At 39.3% G+C, this 27,997-nt stretch overlaps 1 protein-coding gene across 3 annotated transcripts in view; it reads left to right on the top strand.

The window, feature by feature from the left end:
- vav3b (vav guanine nucleotide exchange factor 3b) overlaps positions 1-27,997 on the top strand; it is a 167,174-nt gene that overhangs the window by 122,324 nt on the left and 16,853 nt on the right. For all 3 annotated transcript variants that reach the window (XM_087239616.1, XM_087239615.1, NM_001126393.1), the window contains 6 exons: positions 4,545-4,675; positions 7,934-7,999; positions 11,241-11,275; positions 11,384-11,500; positions 16,541-16,628; positions 20,234-20,342. In XM_087239616.1, the coding sequence (XP_087095742.1) occupies positions 4,545-4,675; positions 7,934-7,999; positions 11,241-11,275; positions 11,384-11,500; positions 16,541-16,628; positions 20,234-20,342 (546 nt within the window). The remainder of the gene's footprint in view (positions 1-4,544; positions 4,676-7,933; positions 8,000-11,240; positions 11,276-11,383; positions 11,501-16,540; positions 16,629-20,233; positions 20,343-27,997) is intronic.

The raw sequence follows: 27,997 nt of genomic DNA, 5'->3' as shown, positions 1-27,997 counted from the left end.
AGTTATGTTTCCTGTTAATTTATGTACATCAAAGAGTCCTATCTTTAAAGTCCTTGTGAAATCAGTGCAGTGGGTAGTGCTGTCGTCTCACAGCTAGAAGATTGCTGGTTCGAGCCTCGGCTGGGTCAGTTGGCATTTTTGTTTGGAGTTTGCATGTTCTCATAAATTTTCAGGAGGGTTTTCTCCGGATGCTCCGGTTTCCCCCACAGTCCAAAGAATTGGTTCAGGTGAAGTGGGTAGGCTAAATTTTCCATAGTGTGTGTGTGTGTAATTGAGAGTATGGATGTTTCCCTGTGATGGGATGCAGCTGGAAGGGCATTCACTGTGTAAAACATGGACTGCATAACTTGGCAGTTTATTCCGTTATGACAACCCCAGATTAATGAAGGGACTAAGTCGAAAAGAAAATAAATGAATGAATGAATGGCATTGTTATTTTAAAAAATGTCAAAAATAGCATTTTTTCCATGCAAGTTAATCCACTGAAATAAATGGTTTGTTTTGATAATCTTCTTGCAAAATCTGACAATTTATTTTCATGTTTGGAGTGATGGTCATTCTGTTGACGTCAATCTAATGGCTTCCATAACAGCTGTTTATTAATATTTTAACCACACCACTTTGACAATTTATTAGCTCTGAGGGAAACATAATATGATTTATACTTAATTTCAGTTGGAAGTACATCAACATATTTGAAATAAAAGTTTCAGCAACCTCTGATTCACATGTGCTTAAATAGAAATGTAATGTCAAAAAAAACACATATTACAGCTATAATATTTTTTTCCTGTTTTTTTTATTTTTATTTTGTTAATTTAATATTACCAACGACAAACCTCCAAATAGTATTATTTACATAATGTGCACATATAGTAAATTAACATAACCATAAATGAACACTGCCAATAACCAACATTAGGGTTTGCAAAATTTTAGTATTAAAAGACCTGCAGTTGAAGAATATAACTACAATGTTTTACCTGTTGAAGTCAGAATTATTAATCCCCCTGAATTATTAGCCCTCCTCTTTATTTTTTCTCCAATTTCTGTTTAACGGAGAAAATCATTTTTCAACACATTTCTAAACACAATAGTTTTAATGTCATTTTTAATAACTGATTTATTTTATCTTTGCCATGATGGCAGTAAATAATATTTTACTAGATGTTTTTCAAGACACTTCTATATAGCTTAAAGTGACATTTAAAGGGTTAACTAGGCAGGTTAGGGTAATTAAGCTAGTATAACGAGAGTTTGTTCTGTAGACTATTGTCCAAGGGGATAATAATACTGACCTTAAAATGGTTTTTAAAAAAATTTAAAACTGCTTTTATTCTAGCCGAAATAAAACAAAAAACAAAAAAAGACTTTCTCCAGAAAAAAAATATTATCAGACATACTGTGAAAATGTTCTTGCTCTGTTAAACATCATTTGGGAAAATATTTTTTAAATATTTCCCAAAAGATGTTTAACAGAGCAAGGAAATTTTCACAGTATGTCTGATAATATTTTTTTTCTGGAGAAAGTCTTTTTTTGTTTTATATTGGCTATAATTTATTAGAAACGAGTTATTAAAACTATTATGTTTAGAAATGTGTTGAAAAAAATCTTCTCTCCGTAAACAGAAATTGTGGGAAAAATTAAACAGGAAGGCAAATAATTCAGAGAGGCTAATAATTCTGACTTCAACAGTATATGGGAACCACTAACTGGCATTATATAAATCACCAAGGACCAGGTTTTATCTCTTCCTTAATAAGAGGAAAAAAGTCACTTATATCTTTTATGGCCTGAGGGTGAAATGAACAGCCATGTTTTTCCAGGTGAATTGTTCTTTTAATTGAATTACTAATTATGTTAAAAATGCATGATGATCTCATAATAATGTTTTAAATATTAATGCAAAGGAAAGAACCTTAGTTAAATAATGAAAAAAGCGTTCAGTTCGGTTCAGTCAGGTGGCATAGACCTCTATAAACCTCTCCAGTACTTGTAAAACAACCGTTTTTTACAGTCTGCTTTTAAAGCCCGGCACCTGGCGGTATTAAAAACAACACATTTATAGACTGGATACTAAAGAGCTGTTTTATGCTTGGAGAAACCCTTGGCCTAGAGAAGGGCTCAGGGGAAGTTTATTCTGTTGACCAGCCTTATTAACCACCGCAGAGACTCTAGAGTCAGAAACAGCCTCAGAGGATCTCCTTCTCTGTCACTGGTTAGTCTGGTTTAGTGGATGGGGTTGTGGGAGCAGCAATTGCTGCCTTGTGTCATTTTATTTGTGGCAATGGAAAAGCAAACATTTGCTTTGCTCAGAAAAGTGCCACCCACTGTGCTGTAGTGGAGCAAAATCAGTGGCTTGATGTGAAACTAATTTCTTTAAACTCTTTATAGGAGGCCACTAAAGGGCCATTATTCACTGTATCATAAGCATATGAGTATTTCTTACTTCTTGTTTGGGAGGTGTTTTCCTTGGATGTTCTTAGGGAGCAATGTACATGCAAGAAAATGATATTTACACTATTATTTTTATCAGTGGAATAAAAGCAAACTATATTATATTTATTTTATTAGGCTAGATTATTGTAATGCCCTTTATATGGGTATAAGCCATACCTCAATTACTCGTCTGCAGAGGGTGCAGAATGCTGCTGCGTCTACTGGCCTCTGTTTATTGTATTCCTGTACAGTTTAGGATACATTTTTAGATTTTAGAGTATCCAAAATCTATACTCAAGTAAAAATACAAGTACTTGCAGAAATTTTTACTCTAGTTAAAGTAAAAGTTACAATCTTAAAAGTTATTCGAGTAAAAGTAAAAAAGTATCTGATGAAGAAAATACTCAAGTAAATAGTTACTAGTTACTATATATATATATATATATATATATATATATATATATATATATATATATATATATATATATATATATATATATATGGGACAAAAGCTGTTTTCAAGGTTATACTGCGGTTTAGAAAAGTAAAATATTTTTCAAATATTTCCCAAATGATGTTTAACAGAGCAAGGAAATTTTCACAGTATGTCTGATAATATTTTTTCTTCTGGAGAAAGTCTTATTTGTTTTATTTCAGCTACAATAGAAGTTGTTTTTAATTGTTTTAAACCTATTTTAAGGTCAATATTATTAAGCAATATTTCTTTTGATTGTAGAACAAACCATCATTAATGATTTGCCTAATTACCCTAACTTGTCAAATTAACCTGGTTAAGCTTTTAAATGTCTCTTAAAAATATCTAGTGTTTTAAGAAATATATAGTAAAATATTATTTACTGTCATCATGACATCATGATATATATCAGTCATTTGTTTTCATTAACAGAAAGCAGATTTTATCCACACAAAAAAAAAAAAAAAAAAAAACTGGCCTTGCCGGGACTTGAGCTAGGGACCTTCTTGCTGTAAGGTGAAAGTGATAACAACTAAGCCACCGTACTACCATTATTATTATTATTATTATTATTATTATTATTCAAAGTCAATTTACTAAAGCAACACTCTGCTTTTTTTAAATAATGCTCATTTTACAACTTCCCTAGAGTTTCTCTTTAGTTTTACCATTTTTTTAACTAGTCAGCTCATCTCCAGGTTTGGAGGCAGCACTTTTAGCTTAGCTTAACATAGATCACTGAATCAGATTAGACCATTAGCATCTTTCTCAAAAAAAATTAAAAAGAGTTTTCCTATTAAAAGCGTAACACTTCTGTAGTTACATCATGTACTAAGACCAACAGAAAATAAAAAGTTGCTATTTTGGCTAGGAACCATACTCTCACTCCAGTATTATTATATTAAACTAATTTGCTGTTGTACCTTGACAGCAGCAGGCACAATGATTTTACACATTGTAAATGCTGGTTCAAATCAACCAAATGGGCTTGGTTCTGGGGACTATTTTGTGGCGCTGCATAATATCAAATAGCAGAGTAAAATGTTGAGTATATAGTATCAATAGTGTAAGATTCTGATGGTATGATAACCTTGGGTAAAATATCACAATTGCACAGTACCACGGTATTGTGATTGCTGCTCTAATACATATATTTTTTAAATGTCTGGGTAAAAACAACAACTTTTTCCCATCGAACACAATATATTTTATTTTAAGAAACATTTACAACTTCTTGGAGCCGTAAACATGTCAGGCTAAATAATTACTGTTGGTGTTAGAGCATAAGCGTGGGCTGACCAGTAGGTCTTGGTGTGGATGTTTTTTTTTCTGCTGGAGATTCTGTCTGTTGCCCTAAAATTCTAAACAAAATAACAAAACAACAAAAACACACAATAATAAACCGTACATACACCTTAGGAGCAGTATAACAATATCATTTAAAACCTTGACTTTTCCAAGCTGCTGTAAACCTTAAATTGTTATTGTCCCATGTATATTGTGTTTATTTAAAAAATGTGGAGTGTTTGTAGCAAAATAGGCACAGTCTGATAAATCGATGCAACATAAGACCTGTTTTAGGGCCGATTTTGATTTAGATGTGTGTGTGTTTTTTTTTTTTTTTTGCAGGTTTGCCAAAAATGCTGGTCATCAGAGATTATTTTGGGGTTTCCAAACCTCAAGGCGGACAAGCGTTGAATGCTCAGATTGGTGATGTCATAGAGGTCGTCTACGCTGATCCTCACAGCTCCTGGTGGCAGGTCAGATACACTAGTATACAGCAGTATTTGAATATCTACAGTAAGAGCTAAATTGTGTTTTATTGTGCCGTGGGTCCCTGAAGATTGATCACAACAGCACTATGAGCAAAAATGGTGCATATAACCTTTTATATAGACACATCTTGTTATATTTCAACCAAATGATAAATGCAGTCACCATTTTTTCTATAGCTATTGGGCTGTCTGCCCATACAAATAAGGAATTGAAATGACAAATTATTGTTATTCATTTATTTGCATAGTATACAATAAAAACAAACAACTTTACGAATGAATGAATTAGTAATTTATGATTAGTAATCACTGCACTAATATGTATTGTAAATATTGTAATATTTGATTAATATGGTAAAAATTATTTATTTCCAACAAAAATTAAATATAAATACTTTATATATGCAGTGCCTTGTTACTTACTATTTGTAAGTTTTTACACATATTTTTGTTATTATGCAGGGATATATTACTGTAAATACAAATAATCTGTATTCCAGTTTTTAAACTTTAAGCTATATACACACTTATCGGCCACTTTATTAGGTACACCTTACTAGAACCGGGTTGGACCCACTTTTGGCTTCAGAACTGCCTTAATCCTTAGTAGCATAGATTTAACACGGTACTGGAAATATTCCTCAAAGATTTTGGTCTATATTGACATGATAGCATCATACAGTTGCTGCAGATTTGTCGGCTGCACATCCATGATGCGAATCTCCCATTCCACCACATCCCAAAGGTGCTTTATTGGATTGAGTTCTGGTGACTGCGGAGGCCATTTGAGTACAGTGAACTCATTGTCATGTTTAAGAAACCAGTCTGAGATGATTCGCATTTTATGATATGGTGCATTATCCTGTTGGAAGTAGCCATCAGAAGATGGGTACACTGGTCATAAAGAGATGGACATGGTCAGCAACAATACTCAAGTAGGCTGTGGCATTGACCCAATGCTCGGTTGGTGCAAATGGGCCTAAGTGTGCCAAAAAAATATCCCCCAAACCATTATACCACCGCCACCAGCCTGAACCGTTGATACAAAGCAGGATGGGTGCATGCTTTCATGTTGTTGCCAAATTCTGACCCTACCATCCAAATGTTGCAGCAGAAATTGAGACTCATCAGACAGGCAACATTTTTCCAATCTTCTATTGTCCAATTTTGGTGAGTCTGTGTGAATTGTAGCCTTAGTTTACTGTTTTTAGCTAACAGGAGTGGCACCTATTTTGGATGCTGTAGCCCATCTGCCTCAAGGTTTTACGTGTTCAGAGATGCTCTTCTGCATACCTTGGTTGTAACAAGTGGTTATTTGAGTTACTTTTGCCTTTCTATCAGCTCGAACCAGTCTGGCCATTCTCCTCTTTCTCCATTCTCTGTAAACCTTAGAGAGGGATTATGCATGAAAATTCCAGTAGATCAGCAGTTTCTGAAATACTAAGACCTGCCTGTCTGGCACCAACAATCATACCACCTTCATGCCACCTTTCATCCCTATTCTGATGCTCGGTTTAAACTGCAGCAGATCATCTTGACCATGTCTAAATGCATTGAATTGCTGCCATGTGATTGACTGATAAGAAATTTCTGTTAACGAGCAGTTGGACAGGTGTACCTAATACAGTGGCCAGTGTGTGTATAGTAACTATAAATCTCTCTCCCATATAGTTGTCTTATATACTCTGCTGATACCTAAATGAGCCATCAACTATAGTGACTGCTGAGTCTTTGTTCAGGCATGTTTCAGCAGAGCAGTTTTGTCTCAAGCTTATTGTCACAGACTGCTCCCATGTTATTTATTTCTGGCTCATGCCAGGCTGTGTGGCTCTTTTTCTCTATGGTTTACGATGGCACTAAAACCTCATCTTCCTCCTGGTGTTCCTCCAATCTGGCTGACGCGTCTCAAACAGCTCGGTGGGGAATAGACACTTAGCTAGATTTCCCATGCTTTATGCTGGGCCATTTCTGCCTGATAGCACACACCAAGGTTTAAAAAAAAAACCTGTACAGCTCAAAAATGGATGCCAAGAGATTCAGCGAGCCAACAGACTGCGACAGGCAGCGGCGAGACGTGCATGTCAGCGCTGGTTCTTCGGGTCAACGGGGCGAGCGAGAAGAGCCACCGTTGAATGATAATGCAGATCACTGGTTTATTTTATCTTGTGCGAAACGACACTTAACTCTTAATAAGGCTACTAAATCTTCAAGGTCCCATGACACCGAAGAATGGGATTACAGAGCACTAAGCATCCATCTCCCATGTTACTGGAAGACAATTATCTCTGTCCCGTTGCCAGAACAGTGCAATCGATCACTGTAATTTAATTTGATCCTTTAGGCTGCCAACTGTTTACTCTAATGGGGTAATAAGTTTAATCTTTATCATACGCTCATCTGCGGCGTAACAAATATAAAGGGCTTTCAAAACATTATTAAGTCGAATAAATCATGAATACAGTTCCAGTTTGAGGCTCCAATCTAATTTGTGGCGGAGGTGCATTTTTTCTGAGATTCATTTCATACTTGTTAAAGATGATTTTAAAAGGGAGCTGGGAAAGAAAAACAAATTATATAATAAATGTTTTATATATATATATATATATATATATATATATATATATATATATATATATATATATATATATATATATATATATATTGCTGTATAGATGGCTCATTACGCTTTCAGTCAAAGCATCAGACAATCGATCATAGGCTGCTAAAGTTCTGGCATCTGGTTCCACCGCATTCACGCCGCATTATAACCTCCCAGCTGTTGTTTCAGGAGGGAATTGTCTGTTTTTATCCAGAAATGTGCAGCTAATTGCGGCTGAAGCCATGCAAGAAATGAGCCTGTTTTAAAACTGTTATTCGGCCTGCGATTGCTCAATACAATCTATCGCGTGCGGATATAATACAGAACGCGGCTCTAATGTTATTCATAAATCCAAATGTGCTCAGAGCAGCAATATCAAACAATGCCTTATTGGCGAGTGTCATGATTCACGAGGTTCTGCCGTGGAAAGCTTGAATGATTATTCAGCATTAGATGATGCTTTGGTTCTGATGCGGAACGGAGTTGAACCGTGGGTAGAGCCTGAACAGTAATTAACTGTGGCTCTAAATGAGATTCTCTGCTTGTTGCGAGCTAATTGTCTTAGATTTATTAAAGCAAATTGGGAGGAGGGAGCATCGCCGCGAGGCAAATATAATGCAATTAACAGCCACACGTTCTGGCAGGGCAAAATCCTGACGACGCAAGAGACCGGTTTCTTTCCAAGTGATGCCGTCAAGCCCTGCCCATGTGTAAGTATGTATGACTTGCATAATCATTTTAACAACAGCTTTGATTTGTTTTTCTTTGTGATGTGTGAAGAAAATGAATACTTGAATTTGAATTAAACTGATCAAAAGTGACAATATATAAAGGCTAATTTATTGTTTTAAAGGTTTGTGGTCATAATAGTATGGATGTAGTTGTGTTGTAGTGTTATATAGAAATAATGGTAAATAATTATATATAGTTAGAAATGTATTTCTAATTAATGTAATCATTTTGTAAATTATACATACATTACCTAACAAAAGTCTTGTCATCAATCCCAGTTGTAAGAGCAAGAAATAATAACTTGACTTCTAGTTGATCATTTGGAAATGTGGCAGAACGTATCATTGGTGCTGCCTATTACATTTCAAACCACTGGAGAGGGCAACATTTTCAGCAGAATAGCGCTCCTTCTTATGCATCAGGCTCCACATCAAAGTTCCTGAAAACAAAGAAGGTCAAGGTGCTCCAAGATTGGCCAGCCCAGTCACCAGACATGAACATTATTGAGCATGTCTAGGGTAAGATGGATGAGGCATTGAAGATGAATCCAAAGTATATTTATGAACTCTTAGAGTCCTGCGAGAATGATTTCTTTGCCATTCCAGATGACTTTGTTAATAATTTATTTGAGTCATTGCAGAGTTGTATGGATGCAGTCCTATAAGCTCGTGGGAGTCATACTCAATATTATTTTTTTTTTCCACTGCACCACGACTTTATATTTTTTACTGTACATTATTCCTGTTAAGTGACAAGACTTTTGTCTCAGCAAAGTCAGACCTTACTGTCCAAATAAATCTATTAAAAATCAAGGCATGATAATATTTTATTTTGGCAAAATACTCATTATCTAGAGGCCTTTGCCTTTCATATAAGCCATTTCCAATACCAAATGATCGACTAGAAGTTATTAATTTGATAGGCGACAAAACTTTTTGAAATTTTGTTGACAAACAAACAAATACAATTGTTTAATGCATAGCAAGCCATGAATTATGTTGCATATATATTGGTCCTTTATCAGCAATGACAATCGTATGGTTGTTAATGATGAACATTTTTGTTGTTGTTAATATTTTTAATATCATGGGTATTATGGTCAGTTAGATCAAACATACTGTCCAATTTAAGTATGGTAATCCCATATATTTTGATTAATTAAGTATACCATTTATTTAAAATATATTCAATTGTTATGTACCCGTTTACAAGACTGTTATGACACGTTTACCGGTCATCATAATGGTAAATCCTTGAAAGTTTTTAATATTTAGATTTTTTTTTTAAATCGTATAAACGTTTATGAATGTATTAAATCATCTTTGAGTCAAATTACAAAAAATGAATTACTGCTCATGCAAGATGTTTCTAATGCAGCGTCGACTGAGAGTAAATTTGATGTTATTCTCTCCTCTGGTTTCCGTCATCAGTCTCACACTATTTTTTTTTTCTTTTGCCAAAAGTCTTGATAATACCATTGTAGAGTTTGTCTTTTATTATTCCAGCAAATAGGATTGTAAAAATTATTTGTTGTCCTCTCCAATTCACTGAGCATTAAGTTTACATAACATATTCCACTACTAAGAAACCTGGAAATGTGAAAAGGGTCTATTGAGAAATATACTGTAGCAATTCAAAGCTAATTTATTGAACTAAGTTTCAGGGCAGCACTGACATGTTCCTGTGCCTTTACAAGTATACACACTGCATAATCACTGCACTGAACTAATTTTGGCTTACTCGAAGGAATTACTAATACACTTAATTATGTCAACTTTAAATGTGATTTTTTTTAATATTTAGATTGTTTTGCACCCTCGGATTCCTGATATTCAAATAGTTTTATTTTATATTATAAAATAATTTGCGTTTCAGTACATTTTTGTCCTATATATATATAAATATAGGACTTAAACCAGACAGCAATGAAAAGTTTATTTATTCAGCTTTCAGATGATGTTTAAATCTGAACAAAAAAATGGACACTTACTGGCTTTGCTGTCCAGGGACATGTTTTTTGCTTAATGAAGGTGTTAAAAGCATTGAATTCTCTACAAAATCGCAGTTGACCATGCTTACTCTTACTGCACTAAACTACCTGTGCAATAAGCTGTTTTGATCCAAACTTTCTAGCCAATCAGATTCCAGTATTCAGCATGTTTTGCCTATAAATACTGTATGTGCTTGATTGGACTACACTATACTGCATTTTATTTATTATTCAAATCAAATCACTTTTATTGTCACATCATCAGCGCCACGTGTGCTATGATGAGTGAAAAGTTAGAACGATTGTGTACATCCAGCACGAAAAACGGCAAAAATACAAGTAAAACACACAAAACACAACAAAGATTGCTGAGAGCTCGCAACACGGCGGCCATGCTCGGCGCCATCTTGATAATGTATTTTGTATTCAATCTATCCAATTTAAAATTACAGTTGTTCATAATAATTATGAATAGTTTGGCTATGTTTTTGCATAAGGGTCAAAGAGAGTCCCATTTTGTTGTTTGTCGTTTTACTGAATTGGACTGATCAACTTTGAAATAATTTTAGTGTCTATTTATTCTTACGCATAACCTTAGTGAAAATAAAATGTCAAAATATGGGTAAAATATAGTTCATCATGTTGTGCAGTAAACACAGTGTGCCTGATTAGATATTTTGTTTTATAAACTTTATATTGCAAATTACATTTTAGCGTGTCTTGCGTAAATGAATGCAAAAATATGACTGCATAAATTAAACCAAAGAGCTTAGAATGACCAGGAGGCGACACTCAATAGAACGTTCCATTGCAACAGCAGCACCCAGCAACAGCCCCGGATTCCGCCATTTTGGAGTGAAAGTGATCGGCCGTCCATTGGATCTCATTACTGTCGCAATGGCAAGCAGCTCCTTTGTTTTTTATTTATTTAATAAAGAAGCTGAGATACGACCTGAAAGACGACAATACAACACCTACTATCACAATCATCAGCACTTTTAATAGTTTATTTAACAGACTTATAATATGCTGTTGTTCTATTGGAGTTTTCAACCCAAAATGGCTGCCGCACCCTCTAGTGGCTGTTTCCCAAATTACACTAGAGTGTCACCTCTTGGTCATTTTAAGCTCTTTGATTAAACCGGACACATCGTGACGTACTGTATGGTATTTAAAAAAATCTCAAAAAACATAACATTTGTAATACACTGTGTATTTCTCATTCCTAGGTGCCCAGAACAGTCGACTATTCCTCCCAACCTTGGTAAGCCTTAGCATATCCATACGACACATAAAACAACCTGCATGACTACATGTGCTGAGTCTTTTTAGTTCTGCTTTTAACCACATGCATTTCGGTGTGTGTGAGCAGGTTCGCAGGCCCCATGGAGAGGCATCACGCAGAGTCTGAGCTCATGGAGAGAGAGAACAGCACATACCTGGTGCGATACCGGAGCCGTGAGAGCAGAGAGTACGCCATCAGCATCAAGTGCGTGTACCTATTATCCCACTTCATATATTTGAGCAAGCATTTTTATTGCACACAAAGCTGGCGTGACGGATGGTCGGCGGGGTCCTTGTACAACAGTCCTTTTGCACGCTAAGTTAAGCTTTCTTCTTTCATTTCCCTCCATGCAAGTCAATGCATTATGCATGATGGTATTTGCATACGGCTCAATGTGTATTATGGTCGTGGTCAGCGAGTTATCACACTACACGCTCGGTGCGGGTGTTATTACCTCAGAACGTTTTATAGTTGCGTGTCTCATGCTCAAACCAGTCACCAGGTTTCTGTCAAAACATTTTAGCATTTAATGAGGGGCTTTAGGTCCTCTGGGTGTGTTGACCTGCGGTCAGAGACTGACAGCACTGTTCCACAGCCTTATGTTATGGGCAGTTCTGTCCACAACAGGCTCATGTCACACTTAGTTTAAAAGGAACTGGTTTTTCTATAGCTGTCTCAAGGTTATGGAAAAACCTACGGGGTATTAGATCATCTCTAGCTAATATAACTCTTTGATCCAGTATTGAAGGGATAGTTCACTCAAAAATGGATTTTCATTATTTATGTACTCAAACCTTTTGTTAACCCATTTGTGACCCTGAATCACAAATTCAGTATTATGTTGCACAGGTTGTATATATTTGTGGGAAAAGCCAAAATACATTTTATAAAAGTGAAATTCATCGATTTTTATTTCAGTTTATGCCAACAGTCATTAGTATACTAAGTACTGATCATCTTCAATTGAGACATTTGATACATTTTATATTATTATTATTATATCAAAACTTAATTTGGCTTAGTAAAAGAGATTACTTGGAACTTTATTTTGTCAACTTTAAGGGCACCAGTTTTAACCATTTATCAAGATTTAATATACGATAAGTCTTTTGTGTCTCCTGAATGTGTCTATAAAGTTTCAACTCAAAATACCCATCAGCTTTCTTATTTTACCTTTTTAAATCTGGGAAATGTGAGCTGTTTTAACATTGTAGCTGTTTTTGTTGCCTGTTGCTTTAATCATAATGAGCTGATTCTTCCTGCCCACTGTTCCTACGTGCGTGTCAGCCATAGCCTTCACGTTGACCATGGGTTGTCAATCTTTTCAGCCCGCGACCCCCAAAATAACAAGGCCAGTGACTTGCAACCCCCAATATCTTCTGAGGTGGTTGTAAATACAGAAACCTTGCATGCAATGGCGCAAAAAACCAATAGACCCAAGTCTATTCTTTAAAGATTTTTTTTAATGTATGTCAGTGCTGTAAATGTGCCAGTAAGTTTAACCTGATGTTTTAAAATCTATCTGCTGCATCTGACGCTATTGCTGTGTCTTTAATGTAATGTAATTACCTCAGGGGTCGCAATCCAATAGAACTAGTAACTATAAGCTACTATAGTAACTGTATACAGTAGTATTTAGTAACTATAAACATCTATTTTTTTTTCTTTTCAGTAGGTTATGGATAAAATAAGGTAATTCTTATGGTTTAAAAAAATAAATAGATTTTTGGAAATCACGTGGTGACCCTCCTTCGTTGTCCCTGACCCCTCGGGGGGTCCTAACCCCCACTTTGAGAACCTCTGATGTAGACAAATAGCTCAGTGACAGACAAGAATGAAGCAGATCTCCCTTACTACAGTAAGAGTTTTCACAACGGTCATTTGATATATTTCATTCATTCATTTTCTTTTTCGCTTAGTCTCTTTATTAATCTGGGGTCGCCACAGTGGAACGAATCGCCAACTTATCCAGCACATGTTTTACGCAGCAGATGCCCTTTCAGCTGCAACCCGGGAAACACACATACACTCTCATTCATACACATACACTACAGACAATTTTAGCTCACACAATTCACCTGTGCTGCATGTCTTTGGACTTGTGGGAGAAACTGTAGCACCTGCAAGAAACCCACACGAACACAGAAAGAACATGCAAACTTCACACAGAACTGACAACTGACCCTGCCGAGGCTCGAACCAGCGACCTTCTTGTTGTAAGGCGACAGCATTACCTACTGCACCACCGCACCGCCCATTTGATATATTTGTTGTGCGATGAGTCACACACAATGTCGTTATTAAGTTCCCTTATGTGCACGACTATTAGGGACAAACCCTTCAGAACCCTTCAGACTCAGTCAAAGGTGAAAAATATATATATATATATATATATTTCAAGTACATATATAATTATTTAAATATATAAATATATCTAGTCAAAATAGTCATCATTCATTCATTCTCTTTGTGGCGTAGTCCCTTTATTAATCAGTAGTTGCTACAGCGGATTGAACAGTTAACTTAGCCAGCATATTTTTACGCAGTGGATGCCCTTCCAGCTGCAACACACATACACTACAGACAATTTAGCTTACCCAATTCACCTATAGCGCATGTCTTTGAACTGTGGAGGAAACTGGAGCACACGGAGGAAACCCACATGAACAAAGGGAGAACATGCAAACCCCACACAGAAATGCCAACTGAATCAGCCAAAGCTCGAACCAGGGACTTTCTTGTTGTGAGGAGACAGCGATTCCCACTGCGCCGCTGCACCACCCCAGTCAAAATATACTTTTCTTGCAGTATTTGATGTGGATCAGTAAATTTTTTTTGTATTTTTTTTGTCCTATATATAATCAAATTTAAACCATACACCCATGAAAAGTTTATATATTCAGATTTCAAATGATGTATAAATCAACATTTCTAAAAATGTACACTTATGAATGGCTTTGCTGTCCAGGGTCATGCTTATTGCTTATTTTAGGTGTTAAAAGCATTAAAGCCAATACAAAATCTAAACTGACCGTTCATTTTTATCATGCAATATTGCTGTATTTATCAGTGTTTCTGTGGGTCTTAAAGGTCGAAAAGTGTAGTTCGCCCAAAAATAAAAAATTGCTGTTGACTTTTTTGTCTTAAGTAAAATATGAAAGGTTTTATCTATACCATTGTCCTAGGTGATTCAGCAAATACAAGTAAATGGCTACTGACACTTTGAGAGTCAAAACAACATATCAAACCCTTCAGGATTTCATAATTCCACGATCGCTAAATTAACTGCAAAATTTTGTGGAGTTATTTATTTTTTAACTACTGCAAATTTCCCACAACATTTGCACCGCCGGGAGCCTGTTCAAATTCCCACCATGCCACAGCAATGTTGGGTTGCGGCTGGAAGGTTATCCGCTGCGTAAAACACATACTGGATAAGTTGGCGGTTCATTCCGCTGTGGCGACCCCTGAAAAATAAAGAGACTAAGCCGAGAAGAAAATGAATGAATGAACTATTAGCGAATAGAATGTGTGCAAAGCCTCAAGTTGTTAAAATACGTTTCTCATCCAGTGTGTGATGCGCATCATGTGACATTTATGCACATTAGCCTGTTTAAACTAGGCCATGTGAGTTGCATCACTTCCTAAACTACTACATATTGTATATATGCATCCTGTTGTCATATGCGTTGCCCTCTTTCTATCTCTTTTTCTTTCTCTCTTACACACATACACACGCACACATACTGTACTGAAAGCAAGCATGCTCTGCATCATGTCCACCAGCATGTTCAAATTAGCCATCAAACAACACAAATGCATTGTTTTAATATAGTTGGTTTCATTTTCATATATGATACAGCAGTTTTAGGAATATCTCCTGGTTTTACTCTGTTTATCTCAGTGTTTCATTTATATAAATTACAGTAATCAATTGTTCTCGAGGTCAAAAAATGTATAAAGAATTAAGATGTGTACATTATCAATCCTTTTAGCCACAAAAAATGAAACCCTAGAGGGACTGACACATCCAAAACAATGTTATATATAGTGACTCTTGACCATACATGATTGAGGTCTTACAAGGTATATGCCAACATAATGCTGACAATACTGTACAATGGCAACACAGGGACTTAAACACACAATCCATAAAGTCATTCTTCCCAGGGGTACACATGGATGTACACTGTAAAACCCAACAGTCAACTTTATCAAATGAAATGAGTGTAGTTAACTCAAAATTGACTAAGTTAATTCTTTGAAAAGAGTTTTGAACTCAGTGTTGAAGGTAATGTGTTCATTAAATACCTCATTACTTCAACTTAAATGGAGTAAGTTCACAGAACTCATATAGATTAGTAACTCAAATGTTTTGTAGCAATCGATTTCCTTAATCGGTTTGAGTTGTCTTAACTTTTTGGGTTTTACAGTACTCAGTTAGTTTGATTTCTCTTCATTTATTGGGTTTTACTGGGCTCAGATTGCTTCGTTTACTCAAATGGATTAAGTTTACAGTACTCATTAGGATTAGCTTTTGAACTTAAAGGGTTTGTTGCAATCGGTTTCCTCAAACGGTTTAAGTTATCTTAACTTTTTGGGTTTTTCAGTGTATTATTAATCTTTTGTAGCATCCAGAATAAATAAGTTCTAGAAATATTTTGCTGGACACTTGATGAACATTTTGCTTTATAAGATCTCAATGTATCCTCTAGAGTCATGGCTTTTCATTTAGTTTTTCCTGTAAATGTTTTTTGGCTCTCAAAGCTCCGGTAGCCATTAACTTTAAATTATACAAATCACAAAGAACCAATATTTTTGGGGGGTGAACTATCCTTTTAAATGACTTTAAGATGCAGTTACTCAAAACTGAAAATTCTGTCATCATTAACTCACCTTTCACTTGTTCCAAACCTGCTTGACTTCCTTTCTTCTGTTTTGAAAACCACAAACATCCATAGCATTTGTTTTTCCTGCTATGGACATCAATGTTTACAGGTTTTCAGCTTTATTTTTTATGTTCAACAGAATCAAGAAATTCAAAAAGGTTTGGAATCACTTGAGGTTGAGTAAATAGTGAGTACATTTTCTTTTTTGGGTGAACTATACCTTTAATGTGCTATTTAAATAGATTTGTTTGACTTGTATGCAAATTCTCAATAACTTTTTTGACAGTACTGACATTGTGCAAGCTGAAATACTGATGATCATGAAATGGTTACAGTGATTCTCTGTCATCTGCAGGTACAACAATGATGTGAAGCACCTTAAGGTCCTCACTAAGGAGGGCTGTTTCTACATTGCCGAAAGCAGGACGTTCAAGAATGTGTTGGTAAGTAGGTTTGAGTTGCGCAGAAGCAATGGGTTTATCACCATTTGCTCTATTTATCATAAACATATGCATTCATATATAGGGTGTTATATTTCTGTGTCAGATGTGCTGCAGAGGCCTAAGCTGCTTTTTTTTTAGGAAACTAGAGCATTTGCTGATCTGCATATTTCTGTATTTCATTAGCATAATTAATAACAGGGGTCTAACTATTAATTCAGAGTCATCAATATTACTGCAACATTTGTTTGTTTAAATGTTTTTGTCTAAAATGTTTTTAAAATGATAATGTTTATATTGGGAAAAAATACTGTGGCAATACAGTGGCATGGATGGTAATGCTTTGATATACAATGTGCTATTGTACTGAATGATAACAACTCATGTTAATTCAGGGTATGTAAAACAAGCATAGCATTACCATGGTAAATATCTATTAAACACATCTATGAATATTTTTTATAACTGTTGCTGGTTTGGAAATTATTTTAACTCAGCCCTGTTTACACACAGTTTTAAGGGGATACAGTTTTTTTAATAATAAAACTGAACAGGTACTCATTATTTTCTTACCTCCAGTTGTTTCAAACCTTTATGAGCTTCTTTATTCTGTTGAACACTATTGGAGATATTTTGAAGAAAGCTGAAAACCCGTAATCATTGACTTCCAAAGTAGGAAAAACAAAAACCTCTGAAGTCATTGAATGGTTACAGGTTTCCAGTTTTCTTCAAAATACCGTCTTTTGTGTTCAGTTGAAGAAAAACCCAAACAGGTTTGAAACATGTGGAGGGAAAGTAAATGATGACGGATTTTCATTTTTGTGGGAACTACAGTGCATCCGGAAAGTATTCGTAACGCTTGACCTTTTCCAAAATTTTAATTCAATTTTTTAATTAGCCTTATGCTAAAATGGAGTAAATTCATTTATTTCCTTAAAATTCTACACACATTACCCCATAATGACAATGTGAAAAAAGACTTTTTTTAAATTGTTGCAAATTTATTGAAAAAACCTGAAAAATCACATGTACATAAGTATTTACACCCTTAGCTCAATACTTTGTTGGTGCACCTTTGGCAGCATTTACAGCCTCAAGTCTTTTTGAATATGATGCCACAAGCTTGGCTCTCCTGTCTTTGGGAATTTTGTCCATTCCTCTTTGTAGTATCTCTCAAGCTCTATCCGGTTGTATGGGAAGTGATATTGAACAGCCATATTCAGATCTCTCCAGAAATGTTCAATAGGATTTAGGTCTGGGCTCTGGCTGAGCCACTCAAGGACATTCACTGAGTTGTTGTAAAGCCACTCTATGATATTTTGGCGGTGTGCTTTGGGTCATCATCGTGCTGGAAGATGAACGGTCACTACAGTCTGAAGTCAAGAGCACTCTGAAGCAGGTTTTCATTCAGGATGTCTCTGTACATTGCTGCATTCATCTTTCCCTCTATCCTGACTAGTCTTCCGGTTCCTGCTGCTGAAAAACATCCCCACAGCATGATGCTGCCACCAACATGCTTCACTGTAGGCATGGTATTAGCCTGGTGATGAGCGGTGCCTGTTTTTCTCCAAACGTAATGCCTGCCATTCACTCCAAAGAGTTCAATTTTAATCTCATCAGACCAGATAATTTTGTTTCTTATAGTCTGAGAGTTCTTCGGATGCTTTTTGGCAAATTCCAGATAAAGAGTGCTTTCCCTCTGGCCACTCTACCACACAGGCCTGATTGGTGCATTGCTGCACAGATGGTTGTCCTTCTGTAAGGTTCTCCTCTCTCCATAGAAGAACGCTGGAGCTCAGACAGAGTGACTATCGGGTTATTGATCACCTCCCTGACTAAGGCCCTTCTCCCCTGATCATTCAGCTTAGATGGCTGGCTAGCTCTAAGTCCTGGTGGTTCCAAACATCTTACACTTACAGATTATTGAGACCACTGTGCTCATTGGAACTTTCAGAGCAGCAGAAAAATTTCTGTAACCTTCCCCAGCCTTGTGCCTCGAGACAATCCTGTCTCTGAGTTCTACAGACAATTTCTTTTTCTCCATGCTTGGTTTGTGCTTTGACATGCACTGTCAACCCTGGGACCTTGTATAGACTGGTGGATGCCTTTTCAAATCATGTACAATCAACTGAATTTACTAAATTTTTAGAATGATCAGTGGAAACAAAATGAGCTCAATTTAGATATTTAATTTAGTGATTTTTCAGGTTTTTTTATTAATAATAAATTCATAACAATAAAAAAAAAAATTCACATTGTCATTAAGGGGTATTGTGTGTAGAATGCGAGAAAATAAATGAATTTAATCCATTTTGGAATAAGGCTGTAACACAAAAAAAAATGTTGACAAAAGGGCATACTTTCCGTATACACTGTATTCCTTTAGTATGCATTCAGATGTGTATCTGGTGTCCACTTGTGTTGGGATTTTTTGGAGACCCTTCCCTCTTCTTGCGTCATGCAGTAGTTTTTATCATGTTTGCGTAGCTAAATTTAGTGCGACACATGAGTACTATTGAATGAACAAACTCATGCTGCATAGCTTTTGACCAAGTGGGAAAACAAACAAATGACAAGGATGTGGATGCCATTTACAATTTCAATCAGTGTTTTAGTACAAAACAGTGAAGTATGGTTACATTAGGAGCATTTATATTGCAAAAGCAATCAACTCTAATATATTTTTTTGACTGGAAGTGGTCAAAATTACATTAACTCTAAGCATATTACAATCTGCACTTACTGTAGTGTTGTTCACTTACTTGTACATAATGATTGTAAAAACACATCTCAATACCAAGTAGAAACAGGGCTTTAAGCAATAGTAGCTGTTTCCCAACCGAGTAGGTTAGTGAAAGATAATAAATAATAACTTAGAAAACAAACATTTAAGGGAACATTCCACTTTTTTTTTAAATAGGCTTATTTTACAACTTCCCTAGAGTTAAGCAGTTGAGTTGTACCATTTTTAAAATCCATTCAGCCAGTCTCGAGGGCTAGAAGGAGCATTTTAGTTTAGTTTTACATAATTGATTCAAATTAGATCATTAGCATATCACAAAAAAAAGTTTAATCATTTTCCTCTTTAAAGCTTGACTTTTCTGAATTACATCATGTACGAATACCAACATAAAATAAAAAGTTGCTATTTACACAATGTAACTACAGAAAAGTCAAACTTTAAATAGAAAAATTATCAAAACTCTTGTCATTTTTGAGTGAAAAGCTAATGGTCTACTTCAATGATCTACTGTATGCTAAGCTAAGCTAATAGCGTTCCCACCAGACATAGAGATTGGCTGAATGGATTAAAAAAATGGGAAAACTCTACTGTTTAACGCTAGGGGAGTTGTAAAATGAGTCGTATTCTCTCCCAAAAAGTGAAATGTTCAACTAAATAATGAAAATACTCTAAATTAAATGCTAACAAAATGAAGCATTACATTGGTTTACCTAAAGTAGATATGACCAGAGAATTGTGAACATGGTAAAACTAAACTTAAATCTCAGCGGATTAAATATTGAAAAATTAAATGATTTAGGTCAAACCTGACAAAAAATGGTGAGTTCCAGGAATAAGCTTTTAAACTTGTGCTGTTTCTGTCTAGGGGCTTGTTGAATATTACAAACAGCACTCTCTGAAAGAGGGTTTCCGTACTCTGGACACTACTCTGCAGGTTCCCTTTAAGGAACTTGGTACAGGACTCCGTACTGCTGGTATGTATCGGGTACATGTTTTAGATTTATGCTATATGATGACATTGGTTTCTTAGCTTAGTTCACACTGATAGTGACATTGATCATTGAGATTATTTCCAGTAATGGACCAGAATTTGGGTTCATCAATCATTGTGCATAGATTGAGTAAGCTGAGATAATTACTTGAAATGTGACTTTATGCAGAGTGATGAAATTAAGTGACCTTCAGTAGGAGTGCACAGTAGTCAAGTACATACTATTCAACTTAAGCAGTGTTAACTGCTGGAAATTCTAATATACATGAGTTATAATATATATCATCCACTTGCCAGTTTGCTCTGTAATTTATCTTGCAATGGCATTGAAAAAGATAATTATTATGCTGTAGTGTTGACATGATACTCTGTTATGATTTATTGAAAAATATCGATATTCGGTATCATTTTTCATACCACAAAATTAAGAGTATACATTTTTTTTAAATTAACAGATAAACAAGACCTGAATATGACAATGAGGTATTATGACAAAGAGCCGTTGCAAATGTTCGCATTTTTTTTTTTTAATCAGCCTCCAATGTTTATGTTTAGTTATTTCTCTTCAAAGGCAATAAAAAGAGCTTATTCATCACTATAAAAGTAAAATTACTGAGCCTACACACGGGAGTCAGAGAAAAATGCTAGTTTTAAAAGAAAATATCAAATGGCTTTTCGAGGTTTTTGCATCTAAACTCATTGTGGTAGTGCACTTGTTTAAAAAACTTTGATTGTAACATTCAGAATGCAGTGAAGTACCTTAACTTTTACTTTACAATCACTGTTAAAGGTGTTGGGTTCCACTCAAGTTTTTTCATGTTGTCCCAACACAAATCGATTAAATTAACTTAAACATTTTTACAAATTGCAGTGATTCAACATAAAACTATTTGGTCGTTCCCAAAGCAACTTTGTGTTGTTTTAACTTATTTTAAATACGTAGTTTGAACAAGCAGCACAAGTAATTTTTTGAGAGATCTTTTAAATAATATTAAAATTAAATAAAATACCAGATATGTCAATAAACCTTAAGTTCAAAAGGCACTAAATTATTAGTAAAAACATAATCAGTGCAGTCGTAGGCAATTTTGCATTACTGTGTTATTGACAACTGTATCTACTATATGTTAACTAATATAGAGTCTATGCGATCGTTTAGGTTGATTTAAGGGATTTCACACTTGGGTAAGAATAAAAAAAAAAATCATAATTAGGTTTAACTAAAGAAATTATAAGAGAGTCAGTATATTTTATACTTACCTGACATCGATCTTAAATAATGTGAAGCCTTTTTGTATTCATAACTGTAATTTATATACAAACACACAAGTTCCTCAGAAAAAAAAATGGTTTTGATTTGTTGCCAAAATAGACTTTTTTATTTTTTGTAGCAACAGTATGTTAGTTTGTGATCAGATTTCTTAGATACACAATAACATCCTAAACATCTACAAGCAGTTAACAGGACAGTGACCTGTTAGCCTCCAGAGATTAAAATCACTGTCAGTGTGAGTAGGTCTTCAAACAGGTCCTCTTTAATGCCAGGAGGCATCGCTGGCTCTCAGGATGTATTTTTAGCTGCAGATTTGCTAGGCATCCTGACACTTCCCTGAATCTTTTGATTAAAAATAAATGTAGAGTTGTTGTTGGGTGAAACTTACTTACCGGCTTCATTTGGTACAACAGAACAGATCTTCTAAAGTTCAAACTTTTTTTTTTTATTAAGAGGTGGGACTTAGCTAACTGTTTGGATCTAGTAGGTATTCCATGAACACACATTTCTAGGATTTACAGTGCCTGAAAAAGACCATAGGAGGATGACAAGCCTCATGGTGGTCAATAGGGCTGCACGATTAATTGAAAAAAGATCTCAAATCGACCCTACACGGGATCTTAATACTGCTTTTTCTACGATTCAGCCAATTATATTTTCAAGGTCAGAAAAGTAAAGGCAAACGCAAAAGTCTTCACAACTGCATGGACACCTTTAAATGAAAGTGTCACATAACGTATTTATAAGGTATAATTCTTAGTGAACAGAACCTGCATATGCTGTGTACAGCAAGTAATAAAGTTCAGTTTGTTGCACAGAGCAATCGTTTGAGAGCTGCGCTAAAAGAATGATTTGCATGGGGAAGTGAAAGTGAAGGTGGTGTTACACCAAATTCTGTGATGATCGTATTCTGTGACTCTAGTAGGAGCTGTTCTCACTGTTTGGCTTGAACTCGCTCCCACAGGCACCGGCATTCAAATCATTCAAATGATCATATCACATTTTAAAGTTATGATTACGAGAAGCTGCGAGGCAGTGGCGCAGTAGGTAGTGCTGTCGCCTCAAAGCAAGAAGGTCGCTGGGTCCCTGGTTCGAACCTCAGATCAGTTGGCGTTTCTGTGTGGAGTTTGCATGTTCTCTCTGGCTTTGCTTGGGTTTCCTCCGGGTGCTCCGGTTTCCCCCACAGTCAAAAGACATGCGGTACAGGTGAATTGGGTAGGCTAAATTGTCCGTAGTGTATGAGTGTGTGTGTGTGAATGTGTGTGTGGATGTTTCCCAGAGATGGGTTGTGGCTGGAAGGGCATCCGCTGCGTAAAAACATGCTGAATAAGTTGGCGGTTCATTCCGCTGTGGCGACCCTGGATTAATAAAGGGACTAAGCCGACTAGAAAATGAATGAATGAATGAATGATTACGAGAAGCATTTGATATATTTGTTTTTATCCATAGCTAACACATAGTGTTAAACATAGTTACACATAGTGCATGAAAATAAATGTTCCCCTTCGGTTGGGGAACTTCAGTGCTATACAGTGGATTTGATCTTGGAAAATCCACGTATGGGAGGATTCAGTTCAGAAGCCGCTTGTCTGAAATAGTATTGAACGGGCCAATGAATGCAATGAATTGGCAGCGTAAGCTTTCGCAGGTGTGCTTCATTGCCAATTATCCCAGCATATAAGCACACCTGGAGCGAGCAAACGCCATCCTTTTCGCTTCAGAGACTTTCTGATTGAGTCGATGGGGGTTCCTCCTGCTGTGATCCAGCGATTCCGAGCGAACAAGAGCATTCTCCCGGTCCAGAGTGTGTACACGCAGCGGCAGACGGTCGAGCTGGCATTCTCCCTTGCCTGGCGTTCTTTGGGTCCGGTTTTCCAGAGCGGTGCGTATAAAGTTGCAACTTCACAAAGAGAGCAACACAGTCGTGCAGCACGTCCTTTTCAGGACGGCACTCTGACTGTGCGTTTCTGGATGTGGTGGTTTCCTGTCCTCGGATAATGGGCACAGGCACTGCGTTGCATGCCTGGGGGGTCCAGCATGTTAATGCGCTGCTCGCGGGCAGTTCATGTCGTCATTGCAATGCCATGACTGATGTGCAGTAAAGATCGCAGCTAGCCTTTGCAAAAGGGCAGACCACCCCAGTTGTCCCCTGATCTGCAGCGGGGCACTCGGGCAGATCTGAGGGTTCAGCGAGAGATAATCCGTCGCCCATGGGCCCGCGGACCTCCCGCTCCTTCAAGCGCTCCATCCAAGCTTCGGGCGGGGGAAGCGATCAGTCTAACAGATGGTAGCCCTTATGCTCGATGACACCGAAAACCAGACGTCCACCGCGGCATCGGAGGGTGGGCTTTCATTGTCCGATGATGATGATCCAGACCCGCTCGCCCCCTCCGGGCAGGTGAGCACTGTCAAAACGGATCCTGAAACGGATATGTTAGCCATGCTTTCCCGGGCTGCTTCACTCAGATGGTTTATCCCCCAGCTCCGCAGCCGGACCGACTAGAGGGGCGTCCCCTTCTTCCCGGAGGTGCACTGTAGGCTCACGCCGCCTTGAAGGGCACTTTTTCCAGCTCGTGCTGCGTGTCCCTCTACCCTCACCACTCTTGAGGGTGGAACGGCCAGGGGGTATGTGGCGATTCCTCAGGTTGAGTGCGCGATGGCGGTCAATCCGCGCGGCGCCTCTTCTTGGCGGGGTTCGCCTCATCTCCCATCCAAAGCCTGTAAGTTATCTGCCTCCCTCGGAGCTAGAGCTTACAAGGCTGCGGGCCAGGCTGCTTCCGCCTTGCATGCGATAGCCACCTACCAGCGCTACCAAGCGCAGGCGCTGGCCGAGCTGCACGAGGGTGGGTCCCAACCCAGGCTTATGAGCTTCGCACCGCAGCCGACTAAGCTTTTGGGACTACTAAGTCCGCTGCGTGTGCGTTGGGGAGGACGATGTCCACACTAGTGATCCAGGAGCGCCACTCCTGGCTGATATGCACAAAGTTGACAAAGTCTGCTTTCTTGACTTCCCCATATCCCAAGCTGGCATGTTCGGCGACACCGTCTGTGAATTCACCCAGGAATTCGAGGCGGTGAAAGAGCAGTCTGATGGGTCATGTCTTATCGGCAGGTCCGTAAGCCCGCTCCGCCCGCCGTGCCATCCATATCTGCTCCTCGCCGAAGGCGCCCGCCCACGAGAGCTGCACCGCCCCCGCACATGCCTCTGGCGAAGCGAGCACGTCGAACGTCTCGGAAGCAGGCAGCCCCCCCTGCCCAGAACGCCGCTAAGTCCGGCAACGGACCACGAAGCGTCCCTGGGACAGGTCATATGGAGAAGAGGGAACTTGCTCTTTCCCCGCTGGAGGGCGGGGCCCCATTTCCAATGGCACTTTTTACTGCCATGAAAACATCATGAAAGAGCACTTTTCCACTTCCCCGGATGTGACAGCCTGAAGTCTGCCAGTCTTGGACGCTATGCTTTCTAGCTTGCAGGTTCGGTGCATTTTGCCAGTGGCTCACGAGCGCTGGGAGGACGGTCTCCTTTCTCCCACCCCTCGAGCCTCCCCTCCGGAGATTGGGTGCGAAGTGAGAGCAAATCTCTCACCTCCAGCTCTTCCGTGGGACCCGCGCGCTTCCCGGATCAGCACACTCACTCTGCGCTGCCCCAATGCTGGTACGTCAGTGATTGTAGCGATGAGTCCATTAGCGAGAGCTCTGCCTGCCTCGTTAGCGCGGGCCAGCTCTTCGCGGTGGCTCATACGCACAATCAGACTCGGCTATGCGATTCAGTTCGCGAAACAGCCCCCCAAGTCACAGGTGTGTATTCACCAGGGTCAGCCCCCTGTCCGCCCCTGTCTTGCTAGAGAAGATTGCTGTCCTCCTGGCGAAGCATGCAATCGAGCTGCTCCCTCCAGCCGAGATGGAGAGCGGGTTTTACAGCCCACACTTCATCCTGCCCAAAAGATCGGTGGGTCACGGCCAATCCTAGATCTGCGCATTTTGGACCGCTGTCTGCACAAGCTGCCGTTCAGAATGCTCTCGCAGAAGCGCATTCTCCGGTGCGTTCGTCCTCTGGGTTGGTCTACAGCATTAGACCTGATGGACGCGTATTTCCATGTCTCCACTCTTCCTCGCCACCATCAGTTTCTGTGGGTTGCGTTTGAAGGTCGAGCTTGGCAATACAAAGTCCTCCTCTTCGGGCTCTCTCTGTCTCTGCGGGTCCTCACCAAGCCCGCGGAGGGTGCCTTAGCACCCCTTCGGCTTGCGGGCATCCGCATACTCAATTTTCTTGACGACTGGCTGACTTTTGCCCACTCTCGGAGCAATTGATTATGCACAGAGACAAAGTGCTCCGGTACGATCAAGTCCCCAGACGGGCATGGCGCGCGCGCGCACACCGAGTCTCTGTTACTGCGCTGTGTCGCCGCGCCCTCAGTCCTTGGAGAGACCCCTCATTCCTACAGGCCTGAGTGCCTCTAGGACAGGCGTCCAGTCTTGTTGTCGTTTCAACAGACGCTTCCAACACGGGCTGGGGGGCTGTGCGTTGCGGGCATGCGGCTGCGGACCTGTGGAAAGGTACCCAGTTGCATTGGCATATCGCCTGGAGCTGTTGGCTGTGTTCCTCACTCTCCACCATTTTTTTCCGGTGCTAGAGTGACAACACGTGCTGGTCAGGACGGACAGTATGGCGACGGCGGCGTATATCAACCGTATGGGGGGTATGCGCTCTCGCCGCATGTCACAGCTCGCCCTCCGTCTGCTCCTCTGGAGTCATCCGTGGCTGAAATCGCTGCACGCCATTCATATTCAGGCAAGCTCAACCGTGCAGCCGATGCGCTCTCACGGCAGCCTTACGTCCTGAAGAATGGAGACTCCACCCCGAGTTTGTTCAGCTGATATGGGCAAGATTCAGGGAAGCCCAGATCAATCTGTTGCTTCCCGCGAGATCGCTCATTGCCTGTTGTTCTTTTCCCTGACCGAGTGCTCTCGGCACAGATGCACTGGCTTACAGCTGGCCTCGGGGCATGCACAAATACGCATTTCCCCCAGTGAGCCTGCTCGCGCAGTTACTGTGCAAGGTCAGGGAGGACGAAGAACAGGTTGCTGGTTGCGCCCCTCTGGCTCAACCGGACCTGGATGTCAGAGCTCTCCCTCCTCGCAATAGCCCTCCCCTGGCAGTTCCCTTCAAGAGAGCACCTACTCTCTCAGGGACAGGACACCATCTGGCACCCTCGCCGATCTTTGGAGGTCCTTAGACGCGAAGAAGACTTAGGTAACCTCCGATTACGGTGGCTAATACCGTCACTCGGGCTAGAGCCCCCTCCCCGAGTGCACCTATGCCCTGAAGTGGAGTCTATTTACTGAATGGTGCGTCTCTCGCAGAGAAGACCCCTGTAATTTGCCAGATCAGCGTTGTGTTTTCTTTACGCCGAGAAAAGCTGGAGAACAGGCTGTCGCCCTCCACACTCAAGGTTACGTGGCTGCCATCTCCGCTCTCATGACGCGGTGGCTGGCAGCACCGTGGGAACGCATAACCTCATAATCCGGTTCCTCAGGGGCGCTAGGCGAATTAATCCACCCCGCCCCCTCTCATGCCCTCTTAGGATCTCGCCCTCGATACACGAGCCGCGTCAGATCCCTTCGATCCTCGACTCAGTATCTTTCTGTCCCTGAAGACAGCTCTGCTGGTCGCGTTGATATCGATTAGAGGGTCGGGGACCCGGAGGCATTTTTCGATCAGTGACTCGTGCCTGTAATTGGGCTGGCTTTCTCTCACGTCCTGAGACCCCGCCCGCGATATGTGCCCAAGGTTCCTACCACTCCGTTTTAATACCAGGTAGTGAGCCTGCAAGCGCTGCCTCCGGAGGAGGCAGACCCAGGCCTTTTTTATAATCCGGACTGCACTCAGAGTTTAGCAGTTCTTCGTCTGTTATGACGGTCGGCAGCAGGGAAGTGCCGTATTGAAATTAAGTTTTCCCACTGGATTGTGGATGCCATTCTCTCGCTTATCAGAGCCGAGGTGAGCCGCGTCCCCCGAGAGTGCGTGCCCACTCCACTCGGAACATCGCATCCTCTTGGGCGCGCGCACGCGGCGCCTCTCTAACAGACATCTGTAGAGCTGCGAGCTGGGCGACACCCAACACATTTGCAAGGTTAATATCTGCAATTGGAGCCAGTTTCCTCAAGGGTATTAGGTACCCTTTTGTGATTGAGGAAACAATTCGGTAAAGTGTTGAAACACGCTTGCTGCGCCATTCTCCCTAACACAAAGATACGTGCGCCTTTTTATCTGTCAGTAAAGTTCCCCGTCAGGTGAGCCCTGCAGATTCCTCCGTGGCCCCCAGCACTGACTCAGCGGAGAAGTCACTTGCTGGCCCACTACA

The sequence above is a fragment of the Danio rerio genome, chromosome 2, assembly GCF_052040795.2.
Source record: "Danio rerio strain M-AB ecotype USA chromosome 2, GRCz13ab, whole genome shotgun sequence".
Lineage (NCBI taxonomy): Eukaryota > Metazoa > Chordata > Actinopteri > Cypriniformes > Danionidae > Danio > Danio rerio.
The sequence above is the reverse complement of the archived record's forward strand: the minus strand, read 5'-3'. Positions and strand labels throughout refer to the sequence as shown.